Here is a 26779-nt window from a genome sequence, read left to right as displayed (position 1 = left end):
GTGTGTTGTGTGTAGTGCCGGAATGCAGGGCCTCTTGCTACCACTGAGCAGCATCCCCAGCCCTCATAGAAAAAATTTAAGTGTATAGTATTTTATTTTTAACTGAAGACACTTGTGGTATAGCAGATCTCTCGCATTTATATATCCTGTATAACAGTAAAATGTTACCTTATTTCTTAGGTTCACCTGGATACCCCATGTATAACTGAAAAACTTACCACCATCACCATCACCACCTGTCCCTTTGGCATGCTCTACGTCTCCCCTGCTTATTTTTTCTGGTAGTGTGTGTCATCATCTCTATTTTGTTTGTTAAGTCTCTCTAAGAGAGTAAAGGCATAATGACATAGTTTACTGTTACATTCCTAATAGACTACTTGTGCTGTCATGAAGAAGGTGCTCAAAAAATATTTGCTGAGTGAATTGAGTGAATTATGTGACAAAGTATACTTTGCTTCAACATCAAAATATATGTATTACATACAGAACTTGCTTTGTAATTATCTTACAAAGCTCTATTATTCATGGACAATTTGTGAATCACTTCTTGTTATTGAGAATTAATTTGTCATGTCTCCCACTCTGTATTCACTGCAGTCTCTAGGATTTCAAAAAAAGGGGAGTTTAAAGTTCCTTGTAGGATCTCATAGATTTAGGGGAAGTAACCTGAACTTTTAGTGGTCTCTGTAGAGCAAAGCTATGATGGCAGCATTAAAAATATAAGAAGCAGGAGGCTGGGGGTGTGTAGCTCAATGGTGGTGTGCTTGCTTAGCACACAGGAGGCCCTGGATTTGATCCCCAGTATTGCAATAAAACAAACAAACAAACAAACAAATAAATAAGAAGCAGGGCTGCGGGTATAGCTCAGTGGGAGAGCACATGCTTAGCATTTTAGAGCCCCTGGATTTCATCCTTAGCAGCACACATAAAAAAATAAATCAATCTTTAAAAAGTATATATATATTGGGCTGGGGTTGTGGCTCAGAGGTAGAGTGCTTGCCTAGCATGTGCAAGGCCCTGGGTTCGATTCTCAGCACCACATAAAAATAAATAAATGTATTGTGTCCAACTACAACTAAAAATAAATATTTTAAAAGTATATGTATATATATATATACACACACACACACACACACACATACTCACACACACACATATATATATGAAGCAAAAATAATTACTAAATTAGATCACTATTTGAACTTTTAGGTGGCAAGATAAAACATGGAATGGCACTTTTTTTTTTTTTTTTTTTTTAAAGAGGACAGTGAGATGATGGTTCTTGGAGCATTTAGAAAAACCTTTTCTTTAAATATTGTTTAGAGCAACATAATGGAACAGAAGGAGCACAGGTTGGGAGTGTGGGTCTCAGCTTCCTGAGTTGTACCATGAGCAGGCAGTAGATTATCTGATCCCATTAAGCTCTAAAAGTCTGCAAAGCTCTTGGAGATAAAGCCATGGAAACTTTCATGTGCATCAAAAGCTATATTTCACGTCTATTATTACAACTGATTTAATATTCTGAGAATGGTTGTTATAAATCTATTACACTTGGATACATAAACCTCTTTCATAGTTTAGTTTTCTTCCCAGCTACATGAAAGTTGTTTCCATATCCCTAATATTTAAAAAAAAATGTGAATAATGACTAAGGACATTTGCACATTTAAAGAACCATCACAATAATAATATTTAATAATATTTAAATCTGATTCATTAAGGGATTATCCAGTTTGTGAACATGTAAGCCCCCCATAGCTCTCTTCCTGTTTTTGAACAAAGAGCAAATAACAGTTTGTTCATGAGTATCAAAGACATTATAACCAAAAGGTAAAATAGGTTTTGGCACCATTTTGGGGGCAACCCTCATTAACTTAAGAATTATCAGTACTGTACACAGTTTGTTAATTTCCATTTGAACCATTTTACAAGTATTAATAGTTTATCTTTATACATGACTGCATGTTAAGATATGATGCTTCTTAAAAACTATCAAACAGAAACTATAAAATAAAAACTGCTGGGCACCATGGCACATGCTTATAATCCCAGCAATTCAGGAGGCAGAGGCAGGAGGATCACAAGTTTGAGGCCAATCTGGGTAACTTCGTGAGACCCTGTCTCAAAATAAAAATAAAAAGAACTGGCAAAAGTAGCTCAATGGTAAAGTGCCCCTTTAATCCCAGTACAAAAATAATTTTGTAAATAAAATAAAATTTATTAATCAGCTAAATCGTATTAGCCAATAGGAGAAATTTAACATTTTTACACTTCGAAATTTCAAGTAAGCAGTGGGGCACAGTATTATGGTGCCAGCTAGATCACTAAACCCCTGGTGTAACTGAACTCCTGAGACACTAGCTAGTCACTAAGTAGATTCTTTGAGGTTTAAGACATTAACTTCAATCACAAATCTAAATTCTGGCCCCCTTCCTAAAACTTCAAGAACATACCACAGCTTTTATATATTAAAGATTAAATTTAACTTCTAAAACTCAGCAACGTCATAGATTTCTTTTTGAGAATGACACTTTCTGTTCTTTAGACTAAATCGCTTTCTTTTTTTTAACAAGCTCTGAGTTTTAGTATGATTTGGTTAAGAATATTTCTAATAGGAAAAGAATATAAAAGTATATAGCGTAGCTGGGTCACATCTTTATTTTGGCTGCTGGGACCTCCTAACCAGACTACCAGGTAAAAAGCTGGAGAGAATGTCTTATAGTAGGCGTGCGTCATTTGGTAGAGAAAACTCAAGAGATGCTATCTAAAGCTTATTTAAAGGCTATTAAAAACTGAGAATAGCTGCCATGAAAAGGCTCATAATGTATGCCATGCAGTATGGAGTTAAGTGGTACAACAAATCTCTATTTCTCAGGCCTTGCTCCAGGGGTTGTGGAAGAAACAAAAGAAAGGCTTTGCCCTCGCCCTTCCTGAACTTAAAATACAATTCGCAAGGCAGGACTTGAAAAATTAAGCCGAATATTAAATAAGCAAACGAAAAAACTCCCTGCGTAACATAATTGCCAATTTGTGTTATGCACGTCAGAAGTGGACTTTTTGAGGAGATCAAACGAATAGCTGGAAAAATAGACAAAAAAGCAAATCTAAGATGGAAGGTGAAGGATTCGAGTTGAAAATGCCAAGTTGAGGACTGAAAGCTTTTGGAGAAAGCGGCCTCCTGGCAGGAAAAGGAGCAAAAGGTGTATTGCCACTAAAGAAGAAGAAAGGCCAATACTTTTTGCAGTGGATCGGTTTAACCGAAAGGCGGTTTCCTTTTCCTCCATTTGCTGGGTCCCAATTGGAAGCGCACTGTACGGCCCGCGCCGCGCTCTCGGACGGGCTCGGCGTGGGGGCGGGGAAATAGGGCTGGGAAGGGGCGGGGCCGGGCGCGGGCGCGCTCCGGCTCTCCTCTGGCGCAGCGTCTCGTCACGTAGGAGGCGGGGCTGCTATATTACGTGCGCGGCGCCGCCCCTGCGAGAGGACGTTGCGTGCTCGCTCGCGCCAGGCGAGTCTCCGCGTCTCCCTCGCGAACTCGGTGAAAGGATTTGGCGCCGTTCGACAACCAGGCGGGTCCGCTCTGCAGCACGAACCCATCTTCAGCCGCAGCTGCCGCCCGGACCGAGGAGCAGCCGCCGCCACCAGTGGCCGAGGGAGCGGAGCCGAGGTTGAACCAGCACCTATCGGTGAATCGGGGCCCTCACCATGAGTTCCTCGCCTGTTAATGTTAAAAAGCTGAAGGTGTCGGAGCTGAAAGAGGAGCTCAAGAAGCGGCGCCTTTCCGACAAGGGCCTCAAGGCCGAGCTCATGGATCGACTCCAGGCCGCGCTGGACGACGAGGAGGCCGGCGGCCGCCCCGCCATGGAGCCCGGGAACGGCAGCCTAGACCTGGGCGGGGATTCCGCCGGGCGCTCGGGAGCAGGCCTCGAGCAGGAGGCCGCGGCCGGCGGCGACGAGGAGGAGGAAGAGGAGGAAGAAGGGATTGCCGCGCTGGACGGCGACCAGATGGAGCTAGGGGAGGAGAACGGGGCCGCGGGGGCGGCCGACTCGGGCCCGATGGAGGAGGAGGAGGCCGCCTCGGAAGACGAGAACGGCGACGATCAAGGTTTCCAGGAAGGGGAGGACGAGCTCGGAGACGAGGAGGAGGGCGCGGGCGACGAGAACGGGCACGGGGAGCAGCAGCCTCAACCGCCGGCGACGCCGCAGCAACAGCCCCCACAGCAGCGCGGGGCCGCCAAGGAGGCCGCGGGGAAGAGCAGCGGCCCCACCTCGCTGTTCGCGGTGACGGTGGCGCCGCCCGGGGCGAGGCAGGGCCAGCAGCAGGCGGGAGGTAAGAAGAAGGCGGAAGGCGGCGGAGGCGGCGGTCGCCCCGGGGCTCCGGCGGCGGGTGAGTGCTGCGTTGTACGTTGCGCGCGGCGGGAGGCCCGCGTGGGGTGGGGACCGTGCCCTAGGCCAGCCGGAGCCCCGCAGGGGGGAGGGAGCCCTGGGTGGGGGCTGCTGCGCGATGGGGGAGGGGCATGGGGAATCCCGGATTAAGCTCGAAGCCTCGGGCTCCGTGTGACGGTGGTGGCAGTGCCTCCATTATGTGGCTCGGGAGCCGGGGTGGGGGGGGGAAGCTGCAGCTGCCGCTGGAGTGGGGGGGGAGCCCCGTCGGCCCGCGGTGGCGCCGCCGCGCTGCGTGCGCGAGGTGCGGGCACATGTCTCGGGGGGGGGGGAGGGGAGAGGCCCGAGGTCCCGGGGCGGGCGCGCTTTGGCGGCTCTTCGCCGCGGTATTGTGCAAGGAGCGCAGGGGCTCGGCGTGACGTCACTTCCGGCGGGAGGAGCCGGGCGCGGAGAGTGGGGCGGAAGATCAGTACAATGCGGCGGCGGGGCGCGCGGGCCCGGGTAGAGTGGGGGAGGGGAGGGCGGGCCGCGCGAGCCCCGCTTGGCCCCTCCCCCCTTCCTGAACTCTCGTCGGGATGCACGTGGACTCCGAGCTTGGGCCGCGCTCTTTTTCTTTGGCTTTCTCGAATTGTCTAGTAGACTGGTAAAATTAGTAACGTCTTTAGACTGCGTCACTAATCTCCAGTCCAATTCCAAGCTGATTGTTCTTTGAATTCACATTTGGTTCGTCGATTAAAAGGTCCTAAAAAAAATAACAGGGTGAAGTCGAGGACTTTTGCGCCTTGAAACAGAAAAGGTGGTGGGTTATTTTGTATTGTTTTGATTCTATTTTTAAGAAATTTCTTGGCTACTTGGCATCTCAAAGAGTGTTGTATGTTATAGGAGACGGCAAAACAGAACAGAAAGGCGGAGATAAAAAGAGAGGTGTTAAAAGACCTCGAGAAGATCATGGCCGAGGATATTTTGAGTACATTGAAGAAAACAAGTACAGCAGGTACAGGAAACGAACCTAGTTTTGCTTGTACCCATTCTTCATGCTTTGGTAGGAAAAGCTATATCAGGAGACAATTCTGTCTTTCAGAGCCAAGTCTCCTCAGCCACCTGTTGAAGAAGAAGATGAGCACTTCGATGACACAGTGGTTTGTCTTGATACTTGTAAGTGAAGCTGATACTCTTATCCCTCCTGCCCCCGTTATTGAATACAGTGGTTTTTTTAGAAAACTTAATGTTGAACTTGTGAAGAAAGCGTAGGTTAGTGTTTTCTAAAGGCAGGAAGATAATGGTTTTTATTTTGGATTCTGGTAGTATTTAATGTTTAGTACGATTGCACTTTCATTGATAATTTAATAGGTTGTAGCAATTTGATAACATTTTATGACTTAAACTCATTCTTAATGCCGATTTTTGACTAACAAAATTGTAAAAACTACTTATCACTGTCCTTATAAGGCTTCTACGATAATTTCTTTTGTGTGTGGAATTATATTAAGTGAGCTATTTGGGTTTGTTAAGTATTTACTAATGACTTTTCCCATTAGCACACAAGTATATTCCCTATTCTAAAAGATTGTAATATTACTTTTTCAATAACTGCTCTTTTGTTCTCAATTCCAGTTCAGTAGCTGCTGCTTTAACATAAGTTGATTTCTTCCAAAGACCTGGGGCAGCAGCAGTGGGCTATCACTGGGCCACTAGCTTTCTTCAGCAGCGAATGGTATCAATGGCAGCGCTGTAAATACTGCTACTTTACCCAGTTGGGCTGCAATTGAGTATGAGGAAGTATTGCAAACCTCTTAAGTGGGCCTTGGTTGTCAGACTTGCATTTTTTAATTATAAAAGAATTATATTGATTTAGTGTTTGGTCAGAATGCACAACTCTTTGAGATTAATAGAATGAAGGGTAGAAATAAATTCTTGAGGAGGAGGAGGAGGAGGTAAGGTAATAACCTGTTCTGGTAGCTAAGAGGAGTTGAAGCTTAGATTTTTCATGTTTCCTTTTAGGATTGTGGATTGTGTTAAGTGTGAAACTTGATTTCTTTTTGAATACCCCTTACAGGTAGTTGAGTCTTAAAACTGCAAAGTAGTTGAATTGAAAGTTTTATGTCAAATTCAGTTGCTTAAATACAAAATTGGTAGGAATTGGCAAGGAGCTGAAGCAGTGATTCAGAAGGGGTAATGTCATTGCATAGGAATTGGGTTTTTATTGCCTATTACCAGGAGTATCAGTTTATTAAGGGTGATAATGGGTGTAGACACAATTTAATTATATATCAATGATGATCAGGAATTTTAGGAACAAAGCTTATTTAAGGAGAATTCTAAACAGATTAAACTCTGATCAATTAAAACTAAATAAAACTGCTTTCTAAATTGAGGTTAGTTGTCTTGTTAAGGGAGAACTCTTGAGAAAATACATGTTAATGAGCTAGTGACCCAAAGATAGCTAGGTAAAAGACGATTTGGATAATCCAGGAAGTGGTTAATCTCCAATTGTTATAACTGGAAAGCTCCTGCAAGGGGACCTAAAATGCTGTAGTAAACCTTTAGATGACCAGGTTAGTGGGTTCAGGCTGTCTGATGCACAAGTTGTAGAAACGAATTAAGGACCTGGAACCCGGGTGTTAAGTTACAAAGTGCAGGATCAACAGCTCATACTCTTTATTTTAAAACATTGGCCGTGGCCTCCCTTCAGTTTTATTGTGGCACTGGTAAATTCTACCTGGTTCTGGCATGCTTCACTTTGATTTCCTGCTATCCTCTACTGCTTGCCTCTAAATCAAGGTAAAGAGCAGAGCAGGTATGTATTGTCACATTGTCTCAATTTTGCTTAAAACACATTAAGCCTTGGTTAATTTAATAGGAAGTTTATTCTAGTACATAATTGACAAGTGACTTGGTGGGTGTGGGGTTTAAATTGAAAGTTGGAACAGCATGACATATAAAAACTTTTATGCAGCATTAAAATACTTGTAAAAACTTAACCAAATTTTGTCTACATAGCAGAAATACATATATTAGATGTTAAAGGAATAATTGGTATTTTATATAATTACAGATAATTGTGATCTACATTTTAAAATATCAAGAGATCGCCTCAGTGCTTCTTCTCTTACTATGGAGAGTTTTGCTTTTCTTTGGGCTGGAGGAAGGGCATCTTATGGTGTGTCAAAAGGCAAAGTCTGCTTTGAGATGAAGGTAAATGCAATTTTGTGGTGTGCTCCCCACCATCTTGGCTTTTTGAATCATACATGAAAAAGCTACCAAGGATTTTTTTTAAAAACTTGCTGAATTTTAAAGTACAAATTTTTAAAAAAACTCTTAGCTAATTGAAACCTTTTTTGCTCTGAGTTAAAAAGTGCTCACTTTCAAAGTTCTTATAAATAAAGGATAGGGAGTGGGGAAAGAAGGAGAATTGGATGTCTTCTCCCCAAGTGAGAGAAGTCAGGATTCAGGAGTTTATCCTTGATTTACAGTTTGGTTTAATGATTTCACTTTTCAGGTTACAGAGAAGATTCCTGTAAGGCATTTATATACAAAAGATATTGACATTCATGAAGTTCGAATTGGCTGGTCACTGACTACAAGTGGAATGTTGCTTGGTAAAGTTTCCATTTGAGTACTGAGGGCTCTGATTAGAGTCTGATTTCACTTGAAGATTTAGAAGGCTTTCTAACTATAGTTATCCATTCTGTTATTTTATAAATGGGTAATGCTAGCATGTAGCAGACAAGCTGAATTTTAGCTTTTATCAGTGATTTTTAAAAAATGTAGGACATGGTTAAATTTTATCCATTATTCAGTTTTATTTATATATTTATATTCAAGCTTGCTCTGGTCAATTCTACATCTGGTAGATAAGTTGAAGATTGTTAGGTTATTTGTACTCTACATGTTAAGTAATAAAACAGTGGGGCTTTGGACTGTCATCAGTTTCATGCAAGTTATTTTCTTAGGTGAAGAAGAATTTTCGTATGGGTATTCTCTAAAAGGAATTAAAACATGCAACTGTGAGACAGAAGATTATGGAGAGAAGTTTGATGAAAATGATGTTATTACATGTTTTGCTGTAAGTTATTGCTAAAATTCGCTATATAAGTGAAATTATCGTTTAGAAATTCTAAAAAAAATTAAGGTCTGGATCAGCTGTTAGTATGATAGATAAAAATGCATGCACTGGTTTTTGGGTTAAAGACTAGTAGAAGTTGAAAACTGGAAAGGTAAGGGAAATTTTTAAGGAAGCATTTTGACAAATTATTAAATATAAAATTGGCCTGAAAAATCTAATGTGTCATCTGGGGCAATGTTTTTGATTCTGTATGTTTCATTCTAATGTTCAAAAAGCTCTTAGCATTTAACCTATAAAAATATTTTCTAAGGGTAAGCTTATTCCTTATTTGAATTTTGATTTTTTTTTTGAAAGATTATAGGACGAAGATTCAAACTGGTAAATTTTTTTTCTTCTATTTAACAGAACTTTGAAAATGATGAAGTAGAACTCTCCTATGCCAAGAATGGACAAGATCTTGGCGTTGCCTTCAAAATTAGTAAGGAAGTTCTTGCTGGACGGCCACTCTTTCCGCATGTTCTCTGCCATAACTGTGCAGTTGAATTTAATTTTGGTCAGAAGGAAAAGCCATATTTTCCAATACCTGAAGACTATACTTTTATCCAGAATGTCCCCCTAGAGGACCGAGTTAGAGGACCAAAGGGGCCTGAAGAGAAGAAAGATTGTGAAGTGAGTCATTTTATTTTTTGTAAATGTGGCATTTGAAGATTGCTTTTGTTTGACAAAAGTTTTATTTGCTTTCATATGTTATACCTATTGCTCTCAGCCACTGATTTTTCTTTTGCCTTTATAGAAATTTGGATGTACTTAAATGAAATTTTTTCCACTTGCAGGTTGTTATGATGATTGGCTTGCCAGGAGCTGGAAAAACTACCTGGGTTACTAAACATGCAGCTGAAAATCCTGGTAAATACAACATTCTTGGAACAAATACCATTATGGATAAAATGATGGTAAGTAAAAATGTTGGGTCTGATTTCAGCATTTAAAGGAGGCCCAAAAAGGGGGATAGTGGACCGCAGCTCAGTGAGAGTCCTTACCAAGAATGTGCAAGACTTTGGTTATTGTCAATCCCTAGCACTTAAAAAAAAACCTTAATACTTATTTAAGAAGACATTGAAGGTATTCTGTGTAACTTCCCCCTCTTTTTAAAATGTATTTTGTTAACATCTTAGGGGGTTGGGCAAAACAAAATTATTGGGTTACTTCCATTAGCTCTCAATCTGTAAGGCAAATTGCATTCTAGTTGATAGGCGTAGTCATCTTTTTCATAGATTTTTAAAAATTTTTTAGCAATGAAAAGAATTCAGTGGTCTTACAATATGATAAAAAGTTCTACTTTTTGATAGCAATGAGGGAAGTACAGTGTTCAAACATTTAAATTATAAAGTGTTACTTGTTGCTTCCCATATAGATCTAAGCTGGTATTAAACACACGTGGCTTGATTCACAAATCCAAATGAAAATTTTAAATTTTGAAAATAGGTGGCAGGTTTTAAAAAACAAATGGCAGATACTGGAAAACTGAACACACTGTTGCAGAGAGCCCCACAGTGTCTTGGAAAGTTTATCGAGATTGCTGCCCGCAAGAAACGAAATTTTATTCTGGATCAGGTGAGTTGTAGCTTAGAAGTTGAAAAAATGTTTACTGATACTTGGTTTGGTATGGAATTAATGTTTAAGGTTATAAACTTATTATTTTTTTCCTTACAAGACAAATGTATCTGCTGCTGCCCAGAGGAGAAAAATGTGCCTGTTTGCAGGTTTCCAACGAAAAGCTGTTGTAGTTTGTCCAAAAGATGAAGACTACAAGCAGAGAACACAGAAGAAAGCAGAAGTAGAGGGAAAAGACCTACCAGAACATGCAGTCCTTAAAATGAAAGGTGTGGAATTCAATTTTATTGTTGCTGCCTTGTTTCATTTGTGATCTGTATCTGAAAAATTAATATTTTGCAAGTACTTTTGTTTGAGGAATTGCCATTAACTCTTGGGAATATAAATGTGTTTGGCTCATTGTAATAATTTTTAGAAAATTCATTAAACCACTAAACCATGAGTAGATATAGTAATCTGATAAAAATTTTAAGCTATTCAGGAATAGAAAGTTCTAGGATTATGGATACTTGCCGTGAGTTTCTGACTTAATTTGATTTTATTCTTGGCAGGTAACTTTACTCTGCCAGAGGTGGCTGAGTGCTTTGATGAAATAACCTATGTTGAACTTCAGAAGGAAGAAGCCCAAAAACTTCTGGAACAGTATAAGGAAGAAAGCAAAAAGGCACTTCCACCAGAAAAGAAACAAAACACTGGCTCAAAGAAGAGCAATAAAAACAAGAGTGGCAAGAACCAGTTTAACAGAGGTGGTGGCCATAGAGGACGTGGAGGATTCAATATGCGTGGTGGAAACTTCAGAGGGGGAGGTAAGTTAAATTTGAATATTGTGTTTAATTCAAGATTGAAATGGGAGAATCTTGTAACTTGGATCTGTAACTTAAACAGAAGTTTGTTTCTCATTGATCTATGCTGCCATCAAAGTAACTAATTTAAAATTTTAGTGTGATTTAATTCTAAACAAAAGTAGGTGTGTAAATGCTTAAAATTATCTTTTAATGCTTTTATCTTAAAATATTTATAACTAAAATAAGAAATGGGCCAGAAGAGGCCTAACTGGGTACCTACTTCCTTGCTTTTAGCTCCTGGGAATCGTGGTGGATATAATAGGCGGGGCAATATGCCACAGAGAGGTGGTGGTGGCGGTGGAAGTGGTGGAATTGGCTATCCATACCCTCGTGGCCCTGTTTTTCCTGGCCGAGGTGGCTACTCAAACAGAGGGAACTACAACAGAGGTGGAATGCCCAACAGAGGGAACTATAACCAGGTAATGATAAAGCGGCACTGATGTCTGTAATTTAGTCTGTAAAATTATAGGCTAATGTTGAGGAACCTCAATAAGCAACTAAGGAAAATGGTGTGTTTGCATTGATGTGAGAAAAAATTTAATATAGTAATGGTAAAACAAATTCATTTATTGGCTTTTCAGGTACACTAAGTAGCAAAAACAGGTGAATTTTTACAAAGATTTAAAAATCTATGAGAAACTTGCAGAAGGGTACCTAGGGCTGTTTCCCCAAATTAATGTCTAGCAAGTTGTCCATTTTTGCCCACTCCCACTTCCCAATCAGGATCCCTGCAGGCATGATAAATTCTTCTTAAAAGATTTTTTTCCTTTTTGTAGAACTTCAGAGGACGAGGAAACAATCGTGGCTATAAAAATCAATCTCAGGGCTACAACCAGTGGCAGCAGGGTGTAAGTAATTTCTTACATGATTATGTACATTAATTGTATTTTGAGTAAAAAATCAGTCTCAAAAAGATCTTGTCCAGGGATTGAAGTGTTTGTAAACCTTAATAAGGCAAGGTATGAATTGTGTTGTAGTCCATAAATAGATTTTGAGTTTGCCATAACTTACTATTTTTAACGAAGTAATATTTTAATATACAGTTCTTTGCTAGCGTTAATTGTGTAAACTAACCAAGTCATGATGTGTTTCTTTTTGTAATGTGTATTGATAAATAATGGGATAATAAAACTAAATCTGGTTTGATAGAAATCAGAGGTATGACAAGTATAATTTATTTCCAGCATTTACTCTGAATTAGATTCATTGTCATTTCCTAAAAGCAATTTGAGTGGCTTATTGATGTTTTTTCTTTAAAAAAAAAATTTTCTCTTACAGCAATTCTGGGGTCAGAAGCCATGGAGTCAGCATTATCACCAAGGATATTATTGAATACCCAAATAAAACGAACTGATACATATTTCTCCAAAACCTTCACAAGAAGTCGACTGTTTTCTTTAGTAGGCTAACTTTTTAAACATTCCACAAGAGGAAGTGCCTGCGGGTTCCTTTTTTAGAAGCTTTGTGGGTTGATTTTTTTTCTTTTCTTTTTTGTACATTTTTAATTGCAGTTTTAAAGTGAATCGTAAGAGAACCTCAGCATTGTGCACGATAAGAGAATGTGTCAGTATTTCAGGGTTCTACATTTTATCTGTAAAATGTGACTTTTTTTTTTATCACAACAAAAGTAAAATGTTGCTTTGTACCTGGTGTCTTTTATTAAGAATTTACTCCCCTATTTCTCACAGAGAATAACAGTCGGGAGTCATTGTCACAATATAATAGAAATGTTAGCAACCAGATTCATGTAAGGACTAAGTGGTCCTCATGAATTGCATTAAGACTCTGTACTGCTCAATATTACACTCCATCCTCTCTCTAGTTTGCTGGGTAGTAGTGGAGGGGATAAGCTAAACAGTAATTTACATTAAAGACTGGGAAGGCTTTTTCAGTTTAAATGACAATGGAATTGGCGTAATTGGGAATGAAGTTAAAACTTGGAACCAACATGGAGAAGATGGAGTGTATGTAGAAGGGCTGTTAAAAATGTAAAACTTGGTTGCATTATTTGTGGAGGCTCAAACTTGTGAAGGTTAAATACCATAATTTTTCCATTTGTTCTGCATTTTGATTCTGAAAAGAAAGCTGGCTTTGCCCATTTCTTATTAAAAAACTTGTTGTAAATCCAGTTGTCTAATGGGATCTATATGAAGTTAGCTATGTCTGTATGCCCTTCTCCCACAAAATACTGTATAACTAGTGTGCTTGTAGTAGTTAACTCCACCATCTTTGTAAGCTAATGAAATTGTGAGTCACCCATTTATATCTTAATTTTTAATCATGTCAGTTCTTGAATGGGTATCTCCTTAGCCTGCTGATTTCTTTTTCTTTCTAAAGAAAGTGGGTGGAGAAATTAATTTAGACGTTTGTTTGCAATAAAAAGAATTCATTTTACTCTTGTTTTGGGATTCTCGCCATCAAGGTTCAAAATCCCTTTATACAACTCCCAAGAGGAGAAATTTTAAGTGTGTGCTTTCTGGACAGCTTATTCTTTACTCTGTACTTGGAACATTTAGGTTTTAAAAACTTAAATGTGTACTGATGATTGATAATATGAATTCTTCCCTTCCCCTCCCCCCCAGACGGCTTTTAACATTTAATGAGGGGAAAAGGTACTGGCTGGGAGAAGTTAACGCTCACTGTATCATCTTTATGAAATGCTAACGGCTGTCCTCAACTGATAATTTTATATACATATTTATGATACATGAAACTCCAGGAACAGATGCTTTTAGAAGCCATCATGTAAGCCAGTTGTTGATTTCACTACTACACAACACTGCTAACTTAACTGTAGCTATGTGATAATATTAGATCCCCTAATTGTAATTTTATTGGGTTTGCACAGAACACTTAATCTTCTAAAGGACCCTCACTGTGAAGTGAGGAATCAGGAGTCAAACTGTAGAACTAAAATTTGACTTCAGTGTAGTTTTATTTTTTATTTTTGTGTTTTAGGCTGTTTCTGGTAAGTTCAGGTTTGCTATATTTGAGTGTTTAGGATTTTGTTTTAGCTTCTGTAAAATCAGATTTTTAAACTTCATTTCATACTCCTAGGAATTTTTTTGGTACAAGTAAGTTTTTAGATGGTGATGTAGGTTCACTTGAAATTTTTGGGATAAAGGTTTGATCACAATAGAGATATTTAACAATATGAAGTAGGTTTTTGTATTTTTAGCAATTACTGCTAGCAATCACTGGCACGAGTTAACTTTTCAATATACATTGTGAAGGAAGATTGCATATACTTAAATCAATGAGGAAGATTCCAACTTTAATGCTCATCAGTTTAGGTGTCCTACAGTTTATTTGTGCCTTTCAAAGAGTCTTGAGTATACCTTGTAGTTAAATTGCCTAAATTAATAACCGCAGCAGGAAAAAATGGTCAGATAATACTGGGCAGGCCACCATAGCTCCCAGATTAGGAAGGAGTGGGACAGATGGGAGAATAAAATGCTATCTGGATATGTGTTAGAAGCATATTTCATGATTAGGGTTGTTTATACTTGTATGAAAAATAATCTTAGTTAAATTTAGAAAAGGGGATGTACCAACTAGGCAAGCAAAGGGGAGGAAAATAGGTAAGTTAATTTCAAGAAATGTCAAGTTTTGTCAGATATGACTTTGTCCTTCACCCCTCCTAGTTCCTGCCTCCAACCCATGGCAATACAAAAAATAAAAAAACCTCAAACAACACCTAGTTCTGAACAAATCCTGACTTGGGGGAAAGCTTGACCTTGCTTTTGGTTCAAGGAGTGCTTTTATGTAGCAAGTTTTGCAGCTCTTAGAATGTAATGTGTTGAGCCAAAAATGCGGGGGGAGGGGGGGAAACAGCTCAGTGGAATAGAGCACTTGTCTTGCATGTGCAGGGTCCTAGGTTCCATCCCAGAACCCTTAAAAAAAATGTTCATATAAATATAGACATTAATAGGGAAAAAGAAAAACCAATAATGCAAGATAGAAAATAACTCAGCATAGATTTCCTTGGTAGCTTATAATCATGTCTAGCTTTGAAGGGCTCTGGCTCTGACCTTTACAAGGGCAGTGACCAACTTACAGCCTTAGTGGCCTTGTGTCCAGACAGCAAAATAAAATCCTATAATGGAAGATTTCAACGGCAAATGACAAGGGAGCAGTCTTAAAAAATTTGAAAGCAATTTTTTTTAAAGAAACGTAGGTAGTAGTATTTGGAGAATTTTTTTCATCTGGGTATTTTATAATAATTTATGAATACACTTAAAAATTTGTTCAGTTAGGTGAATTGGATAACATTGTCTATGAAGTTCTGTAAACTTAACACCTTTTTATCTCAGGACCTTGTTTAATTGGCTCCATTGCACAAAAACAAAGTATAGCACCTTTTAAGCTTATTGGCATACACTTGGATAAAGACTTAATTGTGGAACTGAGAATTTTTTTTTGTCAACTAGAATGAGCATATTTCCTTCCCATATATAACTAAAATCTTGTTTTCTAAAAAGAGAGAATGAAACTTGTACCCAAGAATAATTCAATTAGTCACTCCCTAGTCTCCTATCAGATGTTTCCTCTGGGAAGATAATGCAATATTGTTTCTGGAGTTTTTTTTTTCCTCCTCTAAAGTTTTTGAGTCTACAAGTCATAATTCTGCAACTGAGATTGATTGAGGTAGATCTTGAAAAAATGGGTTTAAGTTTTAATGTTTTTAGTAATAAAAGCAAGGATATATATGTTACATTATAATACCTATGCACTGGAACTCACCTAAGCATAAATTATAAAGGAACCGTTAGTAATTTCTATTGGCAATAAAAACTAAATTATGAATTGCCTAAGTTTACTTAAAATGCTTAGTAAAACTGCAGTGTTCTTCATATGTGGATGACTTTTAGCTTGGATTGGGGAGAGGCACCGTTGTCATTCCTCCCAAGTTTTTATATAAAAAAATAGATTTAGCCAGGCTACTAATTTTTGTTTTTTAAACTTTTTAATACTCAAGTTTTGTTTTTTTTTGCTTAATACTAACACTATTAACAGGTACCTTTGTAAGAAAAGCATAAAAACACTTTGCATCAAACTAGTGCTTGAGTCACCTTTGTTTTAACCTTGGTATTAAAAATAAGCCCTTTGAGAACTTAGAAATGAACTATAGTACTTTCTGAAGTAATATTCATCCCTTAATATTGGGTAGACAAACATTAAAGCTAGAGGTCACCAGCTATCCTTTTGCCAAGTATATACTAGTTTATTTGGTGTTAACACATCAGTCTGAGATTGTGCAAGACAGGACCATGGGAAATAAGAACTGAGGTGGGAAATACCAGAAGTTTGGCACTTAACATTAAGAACATTTTCACATCTTTGCTCCTTGGCTAAAAATATAGGTGATTTAAGTTTGAATCATTTCTCTAGAAACTTATTTATTTAGATCTATATAGGTTGGAGATTGAAAGGATTATATTAATAAAGCTAACCTTGAATTAACCATAAAACCCCTTTGTATCTTATGGGGTTCCCATTGTTGATAAAATAACACTGAAGATAAGTGATAGGTTAGGGCATCAGTAATCCTTGCTTGGTTAGGTGAGCTTTTAGCATAACTTAGTTGTTAGAGCAAGGAACTTAAGGCATTACTTTAGAATAGCCTAATTTCCTTTAGAATATAAACCTAAGGTTTCTTTTTCATGCCAAGATTCAGCATACATTTGAGGTATGGGGTTTTGGCTTTTTAACATCTTAATCTGTGGGTACAAGAAAATATACTGTAGTTGAAAGAGATGAGGTAATGACAGATGAGGCTAGCCTCTGGAAAAATGTCTTATAAAGGCTTAGTTCCTATGTTGCACTGTTAAAAATCACCATGCTTGGTGATGGCATAATCACGAGCATGTTCTGCTTGATAATATGCAGTACTGAAAGTTACTCAGGGATTGCAGGCTAAAAAGCTAAAAGCATCTTATATGTACCGAGTTACTTTTTTTTTTTTTGTAGTGGTTTTTTTTTTCTTGACCGTCCCATTTCATTGTACTATGGGAAATAGAATTAGTTTTGCCTAATAAAATGTATGTAGCAAGCACTTGAAGCATTGCTACAAATGGATATTAGCCAAAAAATTTAAATGAAACCACCACTAACAAAAGATGGCTAGAATATACAAAAGTGTGATGTAAATAATGTTAAAGCCTACAGAGAAGACGAAATTAATACTTAATGATCAGAAATTATTTCTAAAGGTACCTAGTTAAGAGATAGTCATGGACAAGTACAATAATAAAAGGTTCCAACGTACTTTATTTTTTATTTTGGAAAAGTATAATAAAGAAAAAAATGCTGATTTAAATTTCATCTCCTTTTCCTTAGTCTGTCCATGTGAATGTGCTGTGTGGAAGAGTAAAAGGGCCCAACTAAATGTGTTCCAGTGATTCTAATAGGTATTCCAAATTAATTGATGCTTGTATATTTAACAGTTGTTATGTTAGGATTCTGGGATCAACCTTAAATAAAACTTATTAAAAGATGGGGAAGAGTAATTGGTAACTTTGATGTACAGGTTATATAACATTTCCCAGTTTCTCCCTTGAATACCTGAAGTGAAATACTTGGTATTCTCTTTGCAGTTGATGGTCCTCTTGCATGGGTTTACAGGAATACATGCAAAAGACCCAAGTCCTTTCCTTCTGTTAAACTTTTTATATGACATTCTCCCTACTTGTAGCAGTTTATTTCCAGAGTTCAAATGTGAAATAAGTTTAGTATACTTTTCTGTCCTTAGATTCCCCAAATATTGGTTCTTTTTATACTAAATAGACAAATATACTTGTTTTAGGAAAACAGATTTGAGGTCCTTTTTGGATAATGAAGTGATATAAATTCATATTTCAAAATGTAAAATCAGCTTAGAAAACTAAATTTAGAACTTAAGATGAAGAAATGGGGAAGACTTGGTATGAGTTTTCATTATGCCAGTACAGAGCATATAATATACTGTTGTAAGTCTGAAGTTATTAAAGTCTTGATAAGCTTAGAGGAAATTATTTTTTCCACTATGTTCTCCAGAAAAATGTCTTTAGGTGAAATGAGAGGACTTGGATACAGGTCTGATAACAATGTCACTATCAGGATTTGCTCAATGCAAAACAGCTCTACTCTAAAAAGTTGACCTAATGGCTTCTAAAGAGCAGGCACCTCAAGGTTTCATGACCATTTCTGTTTACATGAGGAAAAACAAAAACTAAAAAAATAAACTTTTTTCAAAAATGAGCTTTGAATTTATGTGGTAAGGCACGTTTTATTTCACATGACTTCATGGTATAGTGCAAGAAACGTTACTTTGGAAATTCATCCTTTAGGAAATCAGTATATGCAGAGAATGAATTACTTTGAGATCCCCTAAGGGGGTGTCATGATAGCTGGTTTATTAAAATTTAATTTCTAAAAACATGGTGGAAGAGATGCCACTTTTTAGGTTGACCTACACTTAAAGTGAACAAAAGAAATCTTTCGTCTATTAATATAATCTGATAATCTTGAGATATGACTACTCAGTGTCATCCTTATTCTAGAAAAATAGAAGAATAAAGTGAATGCAATGGTTGAAAAGCACTCAAAAATATTTGAAACACATTGTAGTGCTCACATTATAAGCTTCAAAATGGAATTCTGAAAAAATGTCCTCATAATGTAATTTTTCTTGTTCCAGTAGCTTTCCCTTACTAAGAAAAAGTTTTAAAGCATTTAAAAAATGGAACTTAATGTATGTAATAAGCTGTGTAAAAATACCAGTATTTGGGTGGTAGTGGATATATTTACACATTGAACTGCTGATTACTGGACTAATTTTTAAGTTGCTTCCAAAAGTTATTTCATTCTAGAGGACCATTATAAAACAGAATTGTAGCAATTGTTTTTAATTTTTCTACTTTCCTCATTAAGGTCTGCTTTACCCAAAGAATAGTGTATATTTTAACATGACCTAAAGGGGTGAGTTTACCCCTGTCACAGATTTTTATCTGGGAATAGAAGGATTCAAACCCTATTTGATCCCTAGCTCTTTGCTGAAAGTGCATAAACAGGAATCCTGAATTTATTATATAGACCTCCTCGCATTATGTAATCGAAGCAAAGGGAAACCAGCGATGGAGTTAGAGGTACGTAGACTAAAGAGATGCTTGCAAATACAACAATGGTTCTAGAGTAGTCAAGATTTCTTGTTGCCGAACTCAATATAAATCACAAGTTCAGAGAAAAACTTAAAATAAATTTAAAAGCCCTGAGGTCCTTTTACTGAGATGGAAAAGCAAGCAGTCCAGCCAAAAGGAGGGGTGAGGGAAGGGGAAAACACATAAATCACATCTTAGAAAGTATCAAAGCAAGTATAATAGATGAGCTATGAAAAATTTTCAAAACTAATAACTGTAATTCTATTTTAATCAGCTATTTAGCTGGTACCCACTGCTATATCACCTAGTATGAAATTTTGGAATTACGGAGCAATGGAGGTACGCTGGAAGCTCCCAAGTGGGCGTGGAAGGTAGGTTGTTTTGAGTTTAATAAAATTTGCAGTGTGTGAAAGTGTGGATCGGGTATAAATCTTGAATCCTACCTGTTGGTGAACACTTAGTAGTTCATTTACTTTTTTGTGCCATATACTTTAGGAATGTAATAGGAAACACTGTAGCACATACCAGTGACACAATGAAAGTGCCTACTGCAAGAATTAAAGCACAAAATACGTGAAAAGCTAAAGGAAAAAGTGACTATGATTCCCAGATGGTGTAAGCAAATGGAAAAAACCCCAGAAAGTTAAGGAGGTAGATCAGAAAGGCATTGAAAGTGAAAAATTTCTGATTAGAGGCATGGATTAATTTGTAATGGTCAGTGTGACAGATTGGGCAAAACATCAGTTAGGATTTGAAGATTATTGACTGAAGTAGAAGTGTCAGGACCATTTTGTAACATTTTAGTAGTTCAAGAAAAATGATCATGTAAATGTATGTAATGGCATTTTAAAAGTAATTCAACTAAATTAAATACTTTATTATAACTTTGTTTTTAATCCAGGTCTCCAGTTTGTGCAGGCATTCTGCTGTGAAAATGAACTGACCTTATTTAATGGTGAAGTCATTGGAAATTTTACCAATCCAGAGGTTTCTCTTTCAGGGTAAGATGTAATTGAAGTATGATAGAACTAGGACTTAATCCAGCTGCCCAATTATACAGGTTATATGTTAGTAAACTGAAGCTGTGAGCATAAATAGCTGCCCACTCAGTTTGTTAAATATCAGATTATTGATGAGTGCTCATCTTAAAAACATCACTGAATTTTTAACAAGTTGGTCATGGCCAGTTCAAATAATGTAGAATGTTGGTTTGTGCCAGATTTATGGAGGTAGATCAGAAAGGCACTTGAAGTGGTCAGATTTTACAAGCTCCTTTCTAGTAACTTTCCTTTATTAATTATCCAGGTCCTCCTTAGAATGTGTTTGACATCACATAGCCTCTGCACCCTAACCACTGTAACCGTGATAGCCACAAGGTGGGGAGGGAGGGGGAAAATTTTTCTGAACAGAACTAGAGTAATTGCACCTTTCCTTTGAAAAAGAATGTAGAACAAGATAACTAATACTAAGACATCTGAGTTCACTGGTGTCTCTCCCTCTAAGCCACCCCCATGTTTCTTTTGTATTTAAAGAAACTGTCATTTAAATAGGTATTTTTCCTCAGACAGGGTCTTGCCATGTTGAGCAGGCTGGTCTTAAATTCCTGGGCTTGTTTTTTCTGCTTAAGTCTTCTAAATACTGACTACAGATGTACTGTATCCATCTTAACAGATTTTTTAAAGTAATGTTGACACCAAAAATAAATAGCTTCATTCCATAAGAAAGGGAGTTTTCTCCTCGATAAGTAAATATTGGGGGGTGGATTTTTAATGGTCACCGATTTTAACAGGATTGTCTAAATGTATGATTCTGCTATTCTTTTTCCACACCAGCTTTTTTTTAATTTTATTTTTTTTGGTGGTGCTGGGGATTGAACCCAGGGCCTTGTGAATATAAGGCAAGCACTCTACCAACTGAGCTACAACCCCAGCCCCCCACACCAGCTTTTTTAACTGAAATATTTTCATATATAACATGTGCTTAAATTAAAAAAATTCACTTAGAAGTGAAAGCCCTGTATGCATTGTGATGAGCAGTTGAGAGATCGGGAGTCTTGCTAATAGAATCTTGGATTACAGACTCATTAAATTTGTTACTTACACACTGCCAATAAATTCTGTTTTAGAGGTGATATACCCACTTCATCTACTATATAAAACACATTACCTAGGAATACCATGTTGGCAGTAGGTAAGGGCCAGATTATATTGGAAGTTTTCATTCAAGTAAAGAAAAAGACTGCAATTTACACATAATTTATTTGAGTTTTATTGTACATAATATGTGGCTGGTCCCAGTGCTCACACTGACTTGAGGGAGATGTTTTGAATTTTTACGCTCAGAGTTGCTCAGTTGCTGCTGCTGCTGCTGCTGCTGCTGATTTGTTTTCTTTGAGGATCAAGGTGGGTGCTTTCATATAAAATCTGGTTTTTAATTCCTTCTCTGGCAATTCTTTCCTGGATTCTTTGCTTTGCATGATTATACCTACAGGGAAACCTTGTAAGAAAAGATAGATTTCTGTAGGAATTTAACTATATATAACACAATTTCAAAATGCTTACAGGTGACTACCCAAGACAAAATTATAAATAGTCAAACTTTAATTTGGAGTGTTTTTGGGTAGTTTGGAGTCAGTATAGTTGTACACATACTTATGAAGAATAAGGGACAAGAAACCACTGGGAATAGTTGAGGCCTTATTAAATCTGTTCAGGCATTCAACAAACGATGATAGTTAACAGATATTGTTTTGTAAGGCAGATTTCCCTTTAAAATAGTCTTCAATGACTTCTGGAATCTTCGATATTTCTCTGAAGAGTGTGCATTTGAATTTTAGGTAACCTATTAAAATCATGGAATTTCAGGAATACTTAGTAACATACCAGCATCCTAAAGTCACCAAGATAAATCCTCCCACTCCAACATCACATGATCTTCTAATTCTACCTGTCAAAAATAAGCATCACCACTAGAATATAATCATCATACACGCATACCTTATAGACTAGTTAATCCATCTTGAAAAACTGCTCAAAGAAATGTTTTTATAGAGAAATAAATATACTCACTAGTTAACAAAAAATGTCCAAGTCCAGCCACAACAGATCCCAATGAACCATATAATATCGAATCCCGTGCACAGGGAATGTTTTCAACATCTAAAATTCCTAGGAGCTTAAACGGCTAGGATAAAATAGAAAAGAACCTAGATTGAACAACAAAATGTTTTAGTCCAGGGTGACCTGGCAAGATTATAATGTGAATAGTATTCTGTTATAAAGGGATTAACCTAGAATATGTGCTATTCAGCAACTTGAATCAGTTTACATTGCCTTATTATGTCTTTTAATTTGGAAACCTTGAAAATTTGGCCAGAAGGCCCTCAGCAATTGGCTGTTTTAGGAAACACCAGTGTACATTGTATTATGAGCTCTTAGAAACAGCAAGACTTTCAGATTTTGATGTTAACTAAAAGAATATCAATTGTTAGAACAACCTTTCATGTTAATAGGAACATTAACTCCCAGAGGAGTATACTGGGCCTGTACTATCACATCATCTTGGTGTGATGGAACAAATTGGGAATCTGGTTTTATATTTAACTGGGATGTCTGTCACTCTTAATTTAATTCTTTTAGGGTTTTTGGGAGAGACATTGACATTTCGACATTTCTTATAAACAAATCTAGAGTTTCAGTACCCAGTGCCACCCCCCCCAAAAAAGTCTTACAAAATGAAAAATGATAAGTTTTCAGTAACATTGCTTTTTAAAGGAAGCCAGCCACTGTCCATTTCACATGACTTTTTAAAAAAAAGGTTCATATGGTGTGGGGCCATTATGGGAAGATTCTGTAGGATGAAATAATAAAGGAAAGGACAGGAGTCGACATCATGATACATGATAACTCAATTGTATTGATCCATGTTTGCTGCTTTGGCTCAAATCTGCTGGAAAAGACAAAATGCCTTGGTTCATATTAAAGTAAAAATTGCACACTCTTGATGATTGTCCTTTTTTACCCCTCTTGCCTCCTGTATCCCTCTACTCTCACACATGATCTAGAGACTTGTTTAGTGTGTGTGATATTGATAGGGAATGCTGGACTCCAGAACATATGTTACCCTCAAACAAGCCTACTCCTCTAGGAATTAGATTAAGATGGGAGGGGGGCTTGCTGATAATGTGTGGTAACAATTATTAAAGCAGCAAGCAGCAGTTTCTAATATCCATCCAACTTACACGAAGCACAGGTTCCTTCAAGGCCCCCCCCCCTCCGCATTGCCACCTATTTGGATTCCTTTTTATGGCAAATATTTTTAGAATTTGTTAAGTTTTTTACTAAATGTGTTAAATTGTACCTGCCAAATAAGTTAGTAGGTACCTTGAACTTTAAGTCTGCCCTCATACTTGGATTCATAGGTTGGATTCATGGAGCATAAGGGGTGCCCCTTTTTGGTATCAGTGATTGAACTCTAAGCCATATCCCCAACCCTTTTGATCTTCTGAGACAGGGTCTCACCAAGTTGCCCAGGCTGACCTTTGGGATACTCCTGTCTCAGCTTCCTGAGCTGCTGGAATTACAGGCATGTCCATAATGGAATAAAATGGTATTTTAAAATTAAGTGAGCCAAAGCTGATTCTAAGAAACACGATAGTTCTTGAGCTCCACTCTCAACAAAACTGGTCTAAAGTGTCAATACTGGGAACTTGAGCTCAAATCTAACTAATCGGTAATTTAGGGGCAGGGGTCATTACTGGCAGGCCCATAATATCACAACGTGGAAACGTGGCTTCAGGTAAATATGATGGAAGTCTGACCCCAAGGCCCATGTCATTTCTGTTGCACAAAACTAAACTCACAGATTGAACTCATGCATGTTACGGTCTACCACTGAGCTGCAACTGCAGTGATATATTTAAGGCTTTTTTTTTTTTAAAGTTGTTGATAGACCTTTATTTGTGGCGCTGAGAATTGAACCCAGTGCCTCATATGCCAGGCAAGTGCACTACTGCTCAGCCCCAGCATTAAAGCTTAGATTTTATTAAAGAGTTTATCAGTTCACTTTGGAACTGCTGAATGCTCTAGAGATTTTCAGATCAAATTGGACCTACATTTGTGCCCATGTTTTTTTCCTCTTGTTGCAAAGGTGATCTAGATGATCTAGAACTAATCTTCAATACTTATGCACCTGATTCCCTTATGCCTACACAAGAACTTTTCTGTCCTTTTCACGTGTATGAGATTTTTCTATTATAATCATAACAAAATTTTCTCATTTCCCAGCAAAACTACTTGAGTTTCCTTGGTGTGCTTCTCCATTTAGAAACCTTATGCTCTTTGCTGATACACTGGACATGAATTTTAAATAAAAGATTAAGCAAGGATGAAGCATTTACCTGTACTCCAAGGATACCCACTTTGTAGCATCCATCTTATCAGATGTAGAACAGATAGTCATTTTGTTATTAAATAATTTACTGTCTCCTGGGTACTCCTAGCAGCTTTGTTTGTCTCCTCTACAGATCTTAAATGTTGGAAGTGCTGCCCTTTTCTGGAAAGAGACTCTGCCTACTGATACCTCTCATAATTGAAGTCAATCTTGATCTTAATATTTCCATAAAACATAACTTTCCATCTCAAAACCTTCCTCTTTTTTTAAACATCATTTTGCTTTTATGTGGTGCCTCATGTATGCTAAGCGAGCACTCTACCACTGAGCCACAACCCCAGCTCCCAAACCTTCCTCTTAATGACGTCTCTACTCAAATAATTTTCCAGCCAAAAAAAGAATCATCCTTTCATCTTCAAATCCATGTACAATGTATTTGCAAGTTCAAAATATGTGCTGAACCTACTAGTTCTCAACTTTTAGTATATACCAAACTAACATCTGTCAACAGTATCTTAGATCTTTCTGCAATCACTCTAAAAATGCGTGACATATTCTCTTAACTCTTCATGGCTTCTGAATATGCTCAGAATAGCACATACTCTTTACCACTACTACAAAGGCCTCCAAGTGATCTCATACCTGCTTGCTTCTGTTTTCTACTCTCTTGTCCTCCACTCTAGGCACACTGGCCTTGACATTTCTCGATAAACCTAATACACACTGCATTTCTCTTGGGTCTTTACATGGTTGACTCAGTAAATGAAATTCTTATTGTTGGATTCCCCCACTAGAAAGTGAGCTCCATTAAGGACAAGGACTTGGCCTGTTTTGATGAAGACTATATCCCTACTATATATAAGTTTGACGCCAGATAGTGTAGGTAACTTTGTAAATATTGTTTGACTTCTTGGAATTCACACTTCACTTTTGGTGAATAACTACCAAATTTTACATTTTCAAATTTCTTGAAGGACAATAATGAGTAAAATTTAAAGGGTAACTCTGGGTTTTACCTTAGGTTTGCTAATTCTAATAAATAGTTATTTTCCCTGGGTTGTACTGGAACAATCACTGACATATCCTTTAAAAAAAAATAACTGCAGGCTTCCTTTTCTGACTTCCTGGGCTGTTATTCAGACACAGCTTATTACATAATTTCCGTCATCTCTGATCAATTTTGATAGGTATTACTTTTTTCATGAGCAATTTGTGGGGTATACCCGCCACCCATAAATCTGGCGATATTGAGGTTAAGGTCTATAGCCACCTTTCATTCACTGACTACTTGAGTCAAATAAATAGGTCCATACTTATCACTTTCTCCCTTCATTCTTATTACCTATGTACATCAGTCAGCAAGGCATGGTGGTGCATATCTTTTAACACAAGCTACTAGGGAGACTGAAACAGCAGATCAAAAGTCGGAGACCCGTCTGGGCAACTTTTTGAGACACTCTGAAAAATACTGTAATGGTGAAGCTACGTACAAAATGCCAGATAGGGAAACACCTCAGTCTGCTTTTGGGGAATGCGACAGAGAACGTAATTCAGCTTTACTACACCCAGAATTTGGATTTTACCCTGAAAGAAATGGGCGATTAGGACTGGATTTTAAATAGGCTGAAATTGTATAGTTTATACTACGGGAAGCTCTTGCAAACAACCGTGGAAGTGGACTCAATAGGGGAGAGCGCCAAGAAACAGGGATGTCGGTTAGGCAGGCTATTAGTTACACCACTACGTTGCACTCTTGCCGTTTGGTCCAGAGAAAGCTAATGGGAATCCCCCCCGCCGCCCCCTTCATCTGACCTTTCTGCTCTGGACATAACCGGAATATAGCCACCGGTTAACATTTACTGAATCTGTTTAATGTGTAGAATGCCACATTTAAGGCAAGGTACCTGTCCTCGGAGCATTTTCATCTCGCAACAAGCAAAATTCAATGTAATGTCCTCGTCAGCAAAATTTTGTCAAAGGATTCAGTGCTGGCTGTTTCATAACAACCTGCAAATCATTAATATTGCTGATCGCTTTCCCCTCGTTTAGGACAGGGTTGTCTAGGCCACTAAGCGCGGGAGAGGACTAGTATTAGTTATGGTTTCTTGCATTCGCCTGGTGGAGTAACAGGGGACCCGTGATCCAAGCCTAGGAAACTCAGGACGCCGGGACCTTACGCGCTTCCCGCCCCACTCTCCCGTCTGAGATCGTGCGCCCCGCCACCCCCGCGTTACCTTCCCCTTCCCGGACTCGCCCTGCTCCGGCACGGCCGCCATGGGGACCAGTTGGCTCCTCCAGCCCCACCTTGCGTCCGCCCAAGGCCTCAGGAGCGGAAGCCAGGCCAG

At 38.1% G+C, this 26779-nt stretch overlaps 2 protein-coding genes and 1 non-coding gene across 6 annotated transcripts; 1 reads left to right on the top strand and 2 right to left on the bottom strand.

The window, feature by feature from the left end:
* The first annotated feature begins 3485 nt into the window (after positions 1-3485).
* Positions 3486-23042, top strand: Hnrnpu (heterogeneous nuclear ribonucleoprotein U). 3 transcript variants are annotated; one of them, XR_013088497.1, is made up of 17 exons: positions 3486-4384; positions 5263-5374; positions 5462-5535; positions 7436-7575; positions 7880-7979; positions 8334-8446; positions 8852-9115; positions 9280-9399; positions 9932-10060; positions 10161-10329; positions 10612-10866; positions 11140-11324; positions 11682-11753; positions 12184-12305; positions 17245-17315; positions 19318-19414; positions 19945-23042. XR_013088497.1 is itself a non-coding variant. In XM_076832461.1 (14 exons), the coding sequence occupies exons 1-14, from the start codon at positions 3703-3705 to the stop codon at positions 12235-12237; spliced, it is 2412 nt and encodes an 803-aa protein (XP_076688576.1). In that variant the 5' UTR covers positions 3486-3702; the 3' UTR covers positions 12238-13299. The 3 variants fall into 3 exon arrangements, 2 of the variants coding, with proteins under 2 accessions (XP_076688576.1, XP_076688575.1); XM_076832461.1 differs by lacking the exons at positions 17245-17315; positions 19318-19414; positions 19945-23042 and having other exon boundaries at positions 3486-4327; positions 12184-13299; XM_076832460.1 differs by lacking the exons at positions 17245-17315; positions 19318-19414; positions 19945-23042 and having other exon boundaries at positions 12184-13299.
* Positions 20899-20971, bottom strand: Trnai-uau (transfer RNA isoleucine (anticodon UAU)). Its single transcript has one exon. It is a non-coding gene; the product is annotated as a tRNA-Ile (tRNA).
* Positions 21288-26779, bottom strand: Cox20 (cytochrome c oxidase assembly factor COX20). Of its 2 annotated transcripts, none has more exons than XM_076832462.1 (4): positions 26669-26779; positions 22112-22226; positions 21926-21989; positions 21288-21539 (listed from the first exon to the last, which is right to left on the bottom strand). In XM_076832462.1, exons 1-4 carry the CDS (start codon positions 26708-26710, stop codon positions 21392-21394), a joined length of 369 nt encoding a protein of 122 aa, XP_076688577.1. In that variant the 5' UTR covers positions 26711-26779; the 3' UTR covers positions 21288-21391. The 2 variants fall into 2 exon arrangements, with proteins under 2 accessions (XP_076688577.1, XP_076688578.1); XM_076832463.1 differs by having other exon boundaries at positions 21288-21527.

Source organism: Callospermophilus lateralis, chromosome 13 (assembly GCF_048772815.1).
Source record: "Callospermophilus lateralis isolate mCalLat2 chromosome 13, mCalLat2.hap1, whole genome shotgun sequence".
NCBI classification, from domain to species: Eukaryota; Metazoa; Chordata; class Mammalia; order Rodentia; family Sciuridae; genus Callospermophilus; species Callospermophilus lateralis.
The sequence above is the reverse complement of the archived record's forward strand: the minus strand, read 5'-3'. Positions and strand labels throughout refer to the sequence as shown.